We start from the raw sequence: 12,032 nt of genomic DNA, 5'->3' as shown, positions 1-12,032 counted from the left end.
GATAACAACTCCACACCATAAACCGCCCTACACCATATTTTACACTTGGCAAAGTGCGATCAGACAAGTACTGTTCTTCTGGCAACCGCCAAACCCAGACCCGTTTACTAGATTACCAGACGTTGAGTGTGATTCTTCACTCCAGAAAATGTCTTCACTTCTCTAGAGTCCAATGGCGCTGTGTTTTATAAAACCACATCAAAACTTTGCTTTGTGCTTGATTATTTTAGGGTCGCTGCTCATCAGCCATTCCATGAAGCTCTCTGCACAGTTGAGCTTAAGAACCAAATCAAAGAATTTCAGTGAAAGAGCCTTGACTTGGTCTTAAAATTTCTTTCCATTACAAATTGCTTACCTTTAATAAGTCAGATGTTTTGGTTTATAATAAATGGTCTGCTTTGACTGTCAGCGATTGGCATGTCCTAATTATTTATATCAAGGTAAGGTATGAAGGAAACAAAACAAAATGCTTGTATAGAAAGTCTTGTTGGGATTCAAGAGTTGAAGCTGTTTGTAACTTGTAGAATATTCCTTAATGTTATGCATCCCTTTTTGTTACGCACACACACTTGTGCAAATGCTGAGATTTCTCTCATTCCCCCAATTACAGCATCTCTCAGCTGGAGTTCAATCAATTGACTCTGGGGGATTCACAGCTTTTGACGATGCAGTCACCATAATGATGATAGTGATGCATGGAGACATGCACGCATGCTACATTTACAGTAATTCACAAGTATCAAATCAGATGTGAATCATTTTCTCCTACCTTTCTGTCTTGTTTAGCACACAAATTACAACTGCTTAGTTGTGAATATTTACTGGTCATCCTAAAACTACATGGAATTTGAAAAGTTATGTTTGTTGCATATTCATAGAAATGCATTCAGACACGTTCCGTACCATGTTTCCTCTGGAGAGCTAGTTTCATGCAGTTGTGAAACTTGCATGATATATGACTTAATTTGACCTGGCCATCAGACACATTGGCATGTCTTAGTTTGTCTAATGAGTCAACTTCATAACACAACACAAATTGATCAAAAAGAGAAATGTGCAGGGTGTTTAGTTTTTCCTTTTTAAACTTGTAACTGTCCTCCTGAGACCCAGCCTATTCATTATGTCGTCTGTAGTGGACAAAAACAGTTAAACTGAAAGATACTACTTTTTTTTCTCCCTCCATTCTCAGTAGGATATGGGCAAACATTGGGTCACCTGCACATAACAACTAGATGAGGTTTTATGATATCCCATTCTTAATCCATAGATATTAGCATGGAATTTATCTCCATTTGCAGCAATAACTGCTTCTGAGTTGGCTCTCAAAATTTTGGAATTTGTCTGTGTGATTTATTGACCATTCATCCAGAAACCCCTTTGTGAAGTCAGACACTAATGCTTGACAAGAAGCCCAGGCTCACAATTTTGTTCCTAGTTTACCCTAACAGTGTTTGGTAGGGTTGAGTTCTGCACTTTTTGCACAAGTCAGTCAAGCTCCTTCACACCAGACTGGTCTAGCCGTGCCTTATGGACCTTAATTTGTGCACTAGGGCACAGTCATGATGAAACGTAAAAGACCCTTCAATAAAATGAATCATTATCAATTCCCTTCAATGGAACTGATGGGCCCAGGCCACCCCCCCCCCCCCCCCCCCCCCCCCCCCCAACAATTTTTGGTGCTTTGTATTGTTCTTGGTGATGTAAGACTTGAATGCAGCTGCTTGTCCATGAAAATATCATGAAGGTTCTGGTATCCAATTACAATACCACACTCAAAATTCATTGTGCTCTTTGGAATGACCCATACTTTCCCAAATGTTTTTAAAGGCAGGCCTGGTGTTTCATTTTTTGTTTTGACACAGCTGTAGCAGTGAGACTGAAAACATTTAAACCCACATTTCTTACCCCCTTTCTCATCTGCCCCTCATCTTCCATTCGATCTTTTTATATTATTTTTAGTGGGACATAGACAAAATAATTACATGGGCATACTGCCTTTTTATATTCAAAAGTAATCTTTGTTTATAGTGCAGTATTTTACTTGAATGCTTGAGTTTGAAATGTTTTATAATAACAGTTGATTTGGTCATCAAAAAATGCCTCCATCCTCTTTCCGCCCTCAGGCAGTGGGATGAGCAGTTGGATCCTCGTCTGAATGCCAAACAGAAAGAGGCCATCCTGGCCATCACCACACCCATCTCTATCCCTTTGCCCCCCATTCTTATCATTGGGCCCTATGGTACCGGCAAGACCTTCACCCTGGCACAGGCTGTAAAGCACATCCTCCGCCAAGACCACAGCAGGTTTGCGATCATTTTCTTTTCTTTTCTGTTTGTGGTTTGTGATCGTTTGATCTTCTTCTCTGTTTGTTTGCATGTTAATTTTTTAAGATACATTGAATTATTTTTAACAGATAGGATTCCGCCCACCCCAGATCCCTGATATACTCTCAGCTTCTTTTGTATTTGTGAATGAATGTTTATGAAGTTCTAAATGTAATGTTTACAATGATAGATGGAGCACTTTTTTTTGTTTCAAACTGTAGTTGTGAAGTGCCAAGTAGATAGTCGCTAGTTTTCAATAACATTTGACTTACATTAACTAAATGATTCATAACTAATAACATAAGGTATTACATTGGTTGCCATACCAGCAGTAACCGCCTGATGATTGAGTAGTAAACTGTAAAAAGCCCAAGTACTGCATTTTACATATAAAGTCAAGTTTTGTAATACTTAAAGCTAAGATAAGGAGGCTATAATTTGAATAACACAGCAGGACTGTATTTTTACTCCACTTTCACTGTGAAATTATAGAAATACTATCACATCTGTCAGTAAAATTAACCTAAGACGAATGGTGCATAATTAAAGGCACAGCTAAATGAATATACAAATGAATAAAATATCTTTTTTTGTATTCGGTACAGCAGAGCAATTTATAAAAGCAGGCACTGGTGTAATTTACAAAATTGCAAACTAAATGATGTTTTAACAATGAAATATGAGAACTTTTTTTCCCTACATCTTACGTTTAATCTTTGTTTTGTTTTTTTGTCATTGAGTAAGTTTCCTCTGCTTCATCACTGGTTAAAAGACAAACTTGATAAACATTAGTGAAATATTACAAATAAATGGTTTCAATCACCATCATATAAATATAGTCAGCAACCTTGATCTCACAAGCAATCGTTTTTGCAGATTACTGATACTCCCTGCTATGTATCATAAAGTGTCAATGGGGTATTTGTAGGGAAATTTGAAAGGGAAATGTGGATGTGAATCAAGTTAATATCACTTATAAATGCAGTAGGGGAGCTCAGTCAAAAGAAATGACAGATGTATCCTGGGGCTGGGCTGTGCAGTGGCCGCCGTTTTCGTTTCAGTGGCAGTCACTGCCTTGGGTTTGACCTTTTTAAGGTTGAGAAATCACAGTGCTATAAAGTGTCAAACTGTGGTGTGTGTCTGTGCGTGTGTTGGAGCCTGTGTTGTGCTGTGTAGTTGTCTATGGTTTGTATTGTCTAGGCCATATCACTTGAAGACAAACTCTGCTGGTCATTTGGACAAATTTGTGTCAATGTGTGGTTGATGCACATGGTTAGTCTGATTGCAACACATTTTCAGGGCCAGAATGGAAGTGCGTGCCAACTATATTGTGATCAATCAAGCTATGTCACTTCAGTGGCCCACACAGTGTTGTATAACAACAAAACAGTGTATGATTTTCTTCCATTGGCATTTTTCATCATTAGTAAGCTCCCTCCCTGTGTAGATACCCACAGGAAACTTTGCAATTTCCCGTGTTAGAAGCAAACCGATGTAGCACAAGCACATAAATGGTTCCCTGGTCTTTATAAAAAATGAATGTAATATCTCGGACAGTGTCCCCTAACAAAAGTTACCATTTTGGTTTTTAATAAGAAAGACCAGGATGTGTATGTGTAATGCAAGAGAGAAAACAGCCTTGGAAAATGTGTAGCAATATAATATTCATTCCTCAATTCACTCTGAATACATTTAATATTCTGTGGTTAAGATGAATTATAGATATTTTAAAAGCTATGACAAGGGGAGGTGAGCCCATGGATTAGTGCTTCTGGCTCACCATATTTTTAAAAACGTTAACAAGACCGTATATCGACCCTGGTCAGGTGTGCTCAAGATGTGAATTACCGTATTTAATATTGGAAGCTTTCTCTGTACATCTTTAGCTGTGATGCTGCATGAATGTTTAAAAGTGTAATTATGAACAGGAGTTGTTACTGCTGTCAGGGTGAACAGCTCTGGGTTTGCTGTCCCGGATACTAATATCAGTTTACTTTTTAAGGTTTCTACTGAAAATAGAATGGTATAGAGATGAAATAAATCCCTTTTCTTTATTCCTTATATTTCTGTATTTGTATAGCATTAGTGAATGCAGTTTAATCATGAAATATTATAGATAAGGTATAGATATACAAAAATAATGTTATACTATGTTTTTGGGAAAGCCAAGTGCTATTAATCAAAATGAACTGATAGGATTCACAACCACTGTTTTGTTATTTAAAAAAAAAAAAAAAAGCCCATGCAACTTCATTATAAACTTTTTATTAAAAAACTTATGAAGTGAAACCATTTCTTAAGGTAGTTTATGTGCCACTGTACCCTGGTAATAATTTATTCTTGCTGCTGGTTTTGGAAGATATCGATACAGTGTTTCAGCAACTGCGTATGATGATTCATGCCTACAGTTGTTTGTCTTTTGTCTCTACAGGGTCCTGATCTGCACCCACTCCAACAGTGCGGCTGACCTTTACATTAAGGACTACCTTCATCCTTATTTTGAAGCAGGCAATCAGCATGCCAGACCTCTCAGGTAAAGAAACACGCCTACGGAACAAGAGATGGCTGAGGGGCAAAACAAGCTTCTCGTTTTGTTTTGTAGCATGTAGTATGTACAGTAGATAAAACGTGCTGTAGTGCCCCGGGGGGAGCATTATATATTGGATTTTAAAGTGTTTAAGTCTCTTTGCAATTTTATGTTGTAAAATAATACCACATAAGCTAGTGTTTGTAGATGCTGAGAAAAACCTGTCAGGTACAGGTGTTCATCTTCTTGGTAAATAAATAAAAACAGTTTTAGTAATGTATTACACATCTCTGTAGTTTACATACTTTGGGTTGGGTGTTTTTTACAGAAGTGATAAGTGTTTCTAAAATGACTGGTATTTCTACCTTTTGCCCTATATGTCAGCAAAGACCATTCTAGCTGGATAGCATCAATATCAAAAACTCAACTAGACATTAACTAGATGAATGTTATTGGGCACATAGTCAGAGTTATACATCCATGTACGTGGGTTGTTTTGTTTTTTTCTGCCCTGCAGTGGTAACAAGCAGACGTTTGTTGACTTGAGGGATTTGACCTCATGAACATTCCGGCTTTTCGAACTACTCCTTAAGACAGCAGATATACACTCAAAGATACTGACAGCTTCCTTATACTGCATCATTGACTTCTAATCACATTTCAGCAGTGCCAGAAGTCACCAAAGACATGGAATCAGTGTGTTCCTTGACCAGGCTGGGGTTAGGCTGTGTGTTTGTGTTTTCACACACAAGCCTGGAGACCATATGGGCAATCAAATGACTTGTTTCACATGAGCAGTCGGTCTGATTTCTAGAGCTTCCAGTGTAATTCCTCCATAAGCATTGGAGCCTCCTCCTCTTGGGTCCACTTGTCTGCTTTGAGTGAACTCAGTCAATACAGAAGTTATTTGAATATTTAGGGGCAGAGTTGAAAGTCCACCACTGCAGAAAGTATGTCCAAAGGGTCTGCTCTTGGCAGCCTTCTGTGTGGATAAGATTGCGCTCAGTCTGAGGTGCACATCAGATATCATGTGCAGTCATGCATTTTTACAAGCATTTCCAGTCTATCTGCTTTTAAGTGAGACAAAACATATAAAATTAAATGAAAATTAACAGTTTCATTCACACTGAGACTTGAGTATTTGCTTTTTGTGATTGTAACTCTTGATCTTTCTGCTTTCTTTGCTCACTCCAGGGTATACTTCAGGAACCGCTGGGTGAAGACGGTCCACCCAGTGGTCCAGCAGTACTGTCTCATCTCCAGCACACACATCACTTTCCAGATGCCCACAAGGGAGGACATCCTCAGGCACCGCGTGGTGGTGGTCACCCTCAGCACCTCCCAGTACCTCTGCCAGCTTGACTTGGAGCCTGGTAAGTCGTATGAAAACAAACACAAAAAAAACCATTAAGTCACGCTGACCTATTGGTTGAGGCAGCCATTGTTCTCAGCAGCTTTTATTTGGCATACCAGTATTTGCACTTGGATTAAACTTGCCAGCCAGAGTAGCTGACACATTATATATCAGACATACATGCTGAATGAATGCTGAAGTGTGGTTTGTGTGTGAGATGGGGCTTAATTTAACTCAGGATTGTTCTTGTTTTTTGCATTGCTGATTAAATAATTGAGGCTGAGAAACGGTAAAAAACGACAACAACAAAAAATTGCTCGAATTCCCAGAATGGTTAAACCATAATTTCAGCAATTTAATAAATGAGTTTTCTAGTATGTTCTAAAATGTCTTGCAGCACGTGAGCATGCGTGTGCACACTTTTTTAAAGGCTTGTAAATGTATGCAAACAGAACACAGTCACTCTCATTTCCTGTTCTTTGGTCATCCCCACTGACTCTGACAACCATTGCTGGCAGGGGCCCACCATTTATAGAGGGTTGGAACTCATTTAAGTTATGTAAAAGACATGGAAAACAAACCAATTTGTCAGTGCAGGCTAATAACCGACACTAATGTGTCAGCGGAGGGGGCTTTGTCGGTTGCTTGGAAACACCATCTGCCTGTTTCTAATGTACTTTACATCATTAGCCCTCCTCCCCACGTTTCATCTGTCCTGTTCTCCTGTTGGTTGATGGTGATGAAAATCTCCAGGAAACGAGACACTTGGGAGCCAGCAAGTCTTCTAAGTAGCGATAACAAATCTCGCACCCAAAACACAGGTCCCCCGAAAGATGATGTTTAGGCTTTTATGTTTGGCTTGATGACTTTGCTTTTTTTTTCATGGTCTAGGTATGGGATTTGGCATGTAGACATTGTGCATGTATTGTTTAGCATGCCTTTATATATCTTAACAAATTTTTGTTATTATGATATGCAAAAATCCCATTCCCAGCAAAAACAGACATTCTTTGCTTCTACTAATTTGTGCAGCCCTCACAGCATGTTTTTGCCTGGATGCATTACTTTTCTCTACTGTGCAAAGTTCTATATACAGTTAGGCCCATAACTAACTGAAGTTGGATTTGTATTTCTTTTTCTTGCAACTTTCCTTCTGTGATTTAAAATCCACCACCCAAGTGGATTGTAAATCAAACCACTGATGTGCTTGAAGGGCAGACATTCAACAAAAGTATTGCATTAACCATTCAGCAATTACAACTATTATTTATACACATTCCTCAAGTTTCAGATGCAAAGAAACGATGGACAATCTAGCATAATTTTAAATATAGGGGGTATTTTAGTAATTGGTGGCAAAAGCCTTTGCAGTCAATGACTGACTGAAGTTCATGGATGTCAGGAAATGCTGTTTCCCCTTCCTTGAGATCACACTATGCCACAACACATTCAAGTAGATGATCAGAAACTGTCCTTCTGATGGGGGAGTTCCACACAGCTTTCAGAGCTTCGTTACAAAGCTTGTGTTGTAGGTTTAGTTACGCACTCCAAGACCCTTTCACACTTGCACACTTTTCAAATCACTTTTACAGTGTGAAAAGAGCCAAAAAAAAAAAAAAAAGACTAAAAGGGAGAATGTGCGAGACTGGGCGTGTGAGTAGAAGAAATTGTCATTTATTATTGAAGAGTAATCTCTCTACCAAATAATTTCTGCAGTTCTGTGCCTCTGATCTCTTTCACCTCTCCTTATTACCCTACTCTCCTTCTTTCCCTTACTACGGTTTTGTGCAAATTCAAAAACTTCAATTATTAGCCCAGAGACTGATGGCTGCAACAAATGAATTTGTGAATAATTTCTCTGAGGCATTTCCAAAGTGCAGTGGTAAGCACCATATAAATTCATTTGTGCTTCTGACCATCTGATGCTCATAAAGACTATCTTTTCTTCCCTCTCACACCGCAACTAATCTCTACTCATCTGCCTGAGAAAATGTTCTCATTTTTGAGTATTATAAGTCAATTGACATGCACATAACTTTATATTTGTTATTCTAACATGTTTGCTCTTTGAATAGCAAAATATTGAGTGTATAATAAGGAAATTATTCATCTTAAGGCCTTTTCGTCCCTTTTTTGGTTTTATAACGGGACAAACAGCCAATGTTTTTTGTCTTATACATGCTTTTAATTTCACATGTTATGGTAATCAGCACTCCATGATAATTAAATTTCCCTCCACTGCTTAATAAACTCTAAGTGCATGTACAGATGATGTTGTAGGACTCGCACGGTCAGTTTATAGCAAATAAGAGGAAAATTTCGAGGAAAAATGAAAATTTAGCAACACTTTCTAAAGTTGTTTTCACTAACATTTTGCTCTCTGCATAGTGAAACACTGAAACTTTGCTATCATGCATCCAAATTCATATTTTAAATTAATTATTGAAAAGCCAAGCCAGAGACTATTTATGTGTATTGTTTAACGCACAGTTACATGTAGTTATTTAGAATATTTGTAACCTCTGCAACAAGCATTTTTCCCTTTATTAACTGAAAATAAGGGAAACATTACAAGATATAGACTTTATAATTCTGATGGGACATTTCTCAGTTATACTTTGTATAAACCTACTTATTCACATTCTGTGTGCAGTGCATGGACTGTTGTATCAAAATGTTTACCATTTTATCAGGATCACTGCAGGGAACAGTGTCAGCCTATGCTTCAGTGAAGTGCATACAGCGTTAAAGGCGATAACACTGGTTTCAGGCTTTGTAGTTGGGGGGGGGGGAAAGCCTGCAAAAAATATTTTGCAGGCTTTTTGCATTTTCAAAGGCTGATACTAAAGATTGAATGTTGCTTCAAATTAAACTGCTCCACCTCTTTTCTTGCCAGGCCCTTTTTTCTTTGTTGTTGTTTGTTTACTTTTTTGTCAGTTTTTTTTATTTCCCACTGTCAAATTTCATATCTGCATGTCCTTTTCTGTGGAAATAGTGTAGCTTTAGAGGATGTTTGCTGGTTGTTTTTCAGCCTCTCTTCCTTGCTCCTTGTTCTAGCACTCATTTGCCATGCTGTTTTATCCCTCTCCCCTCATTCTGCCGACCTCTGTTAGAGCTTTTTAAGGCAGGGTTAGACTAAAAGTTCAGTCATTTGTATGTGCACGGAACCCTGCCTTTAAGTTGTAAGACTGGTTAAAACAATGGGAGAAAAAAAATATAAAGGACACCAATGAAGAGTGTGTGAGAGAGATTTAAAAAACAAACAAACAAAAAAACTGTTTGGTCGTAGAGCATGAATGTTTGTTGTTTCTGTGTGACAAATTTGTAAGATTTTATTGATGTAAGATTTTTTTAAATTAATAAGTAATGGAGTCAACATTACAAACAACAGAAAACCAAAGATAAACATTTTATTTAAGATCAACATTAGCCTAGAACTGTTGACAGTGTTGACTTGATGTGTGTCCACTTTTCCACTCAACGAGAAAGGTCAATGCTGCAAGTTCTTCACCTTTATGCTCTTATTAGAAAAGTATATCGTAATAAGTGGGAATAAAGAGCAATTTTGAAGCAGTGAAATTGTAATATATGTACAGGTGAATAGATATTTGTGTCTTGTCTGTTTTGATAGGTTTGTTCACTCATATCCTATTGGATGAAGCGGCCCAGGCCATGGAGTGTGAAACCATCATGCCTTTTGCTCTAGCTAGCAAGACAACCCGCATCGTGCTGGCCGGAGACCACATGCAGGTAAACAAAGACAGTAAGAATTCAACTTTGAGCTTGTAGAAGCCTCAAAAGTGGCCCTTTTTAAAGACTAACTGTATCTATACTGCTTTGTGAATTGCTATATAATAACAACAACTACATTATAGTGTCTTGGGGTCTCAAATGCTTGAAGAGGTTTTTCTTTAGCCCAAAGTCAAAACACTTAAGGAGATGGAACAAACTACAGATGGTAGCTGGGACATCAAGGAATAGTAATACCATTTTGCACTTTGCTTATTATTAGGTTCTTATCTGACCTACTTCAGAAAACAAAGGAACAGGCAGCAGCTACTGTGGCTCTGTGGTTTTAGAGACCACTTCAACCACAAAAAACAAAATATAAACTCATGTCAGTCAAGCTTTCTAAGCCAACACAAGGAATTAAAACCTAATTTCCTCGTCTGCTGGTTTTAAGACGGTGCACAGGATTACCGGTAGTGAAGTGGATGAAGATGCAGCATGAGTTGTGCTTAAATTACTTGATCTCTCTATTTCTTGGAGGAAAGAAAAACAGTATTAAGACGCAGTGTCCACCAATGCATCCATATGTTTCTTTCCCAGTCACACTCAGCTTTCTTCTGTCGACTTTCCTGTCCTGTATAGATCACTACAGAAAGTTATCATCATCATTAATTTACATTACAATCAAACACTGTATACAATTTCACTGACTGTCACCAGTAAAATGTCACTTGCCAATAACAAAAGATTTATTTAGATATTTGGTCAACACGGAAAAGCTTTGATGGACTTCATTAAAGAGGAAAAATAATGAAGGGGAAGTGTGAAATATCTTGGGTGTAATTTTATAACTACCATAGCTTTCCTTCACTACTACTACATCTTTTTTTTTTCCTTTTTGTCCTCTCCTTCAATTTCCAGCTCAGTCCATTTGTGTACAGCGAGTTTGCACGGGAGCGCAACCTGCACGTGTCCCTGCTGGATCGACTGTATGAGCACTACCCCCCTGAATTCCCCTGTCGTATTCTCCTTTGTGAGAACTACCGCTCCCATGAAGCTATCATCAAGTAAGTGCCTGCTTTCCCTTGCTACCTTGTCTTGAGTACTGTCTGAAGAGGCTGAGAGGGATGGGGTCTTAAGCTTTACTGAGTGAATATATGTCAGACACAAGCTGACTTGTGCTGCAATTTCTCAGTTAAACTGACCTGGTGATTTTTGCTAATTACTGAGACATTAAGGCTTTGGCCAGTCGAAAAGTTTGTTCCTCAATCCAAAGGGACCATGTTAGACAGCAGGTGGATAACTAGACAGTTAACTGTGTTGCTGCTCAGGGAACCAACTCACCTGCTAGCTGGCTCAGTGTTAAGCTCTCCACAGCCATGCTGGTGATCTGTCTCCATTGCTGTGTCCTCCTGCTGTGGCTCCATCTTGCAGTAAAAAGGATTTGTCCTTTGCAACTTTAATTACTCTTGGCTGCCATCAAAATGGAAAAATAACTCATTTCTGGAACTCCATAACCAAAATTCTTGCAGTCTTTTCTTGCTGTTGTGTTACTGTAACACCTTAAAAATGAACTGCTACCCCCCATCTCAACACAGGTACACAGTTATTTATTTATTATTGGCTTGCTGCCTGACATCATTACAGAAAAATAAACCTGCTCTGCTACCATTTGCTACCATTGGTAAGTCTGCTGCTTAGTGTTGTATGTTGCCAGAATAGTGCCTCATTCATCTTATTAAGCATAATACAGCATGATATCCATGATATTATAGTTTGAAGGAAAAAAGGAATAACTGTCTAAGCCATGCCCTTTGGCTGTGTCTATACACAGTCACATCACTCCACAGGTGCACAGTGGGGTAGCGTCATTTATCTGAAAGCGATTCAGTAGAAAGAATTCTAGGACCAACTTGTGCCCACATATGTGTATCTGGGTTTCAGACCACTTAGCTCTTTACTTCTTCTTGTTGTACTTGTTTATTATCCCAAAATAGTTTAACTTAAGATTTATGTTAGCTGATCTACTGGTCAGTTTCTGCTCTACAACACAGTCATAACTACTGACAGAGACTGCACCTGCACTTTTTGAGACTCA

The 12,032-nt window shown here is 38.4% G+C and overlaps 1 protein-coding gene across 1 annotated transcript in view; it reads left to right on the top strand.

Annotated features, from left to right (window-relative positions):
- The window catches only part of helz (helicase with zinc finger), a 48,582-nt gene that overhangs the window by 20,613 nt on the left and 15,937 nt on the right, over positions 1-12,032 (top strand). The window contains exons 16-20 of the mRNA XM_085354995.1: positions 2,124-2,303; positions 4,756-4,857; positions 6,046-6,224; positions 9,837-9,955; positions 10,856-11,001. Coding sequence (XP_085211121.1) covers positions 2,124-2,303; positions 4,756-4,857; positions 6,046-6,224; positions 9,837-9,955; positions 10,856-11,001 — 726 coding nt within the window. The remainder of the gene's footprint in view (positions 1-2,123; positions 2,304-4,755; positions 4,858-6,045; positions 6,225-9,836; positions 9,956-10,855; positions 11,002-12,032) is intronic.

This window comes from Diplotaxodon limnothrissa, linkage group LG6 (assembly GCF_057381915.1).
Source record: "Diplotaxodon limnothrissa isolate DT_005_m linkage group LG6, D_limnothrissa_male_GT1.1, whole genome shotgun sequence".
In the NCBI taxonomy this organism is placed as follows: domain Eukaryota; kingdom Metazoa; phylum Chordata; class Actinopteri; order Cichliformes; family Cichlidae; genus Diplotaxodon; species Diplotaxodon limnothrissa.
The sequence above is the reverse complement of the archived record's forward strand: the minus strand, read 5'-3'. Positions and strand labels throughout refer to the sequence as shown.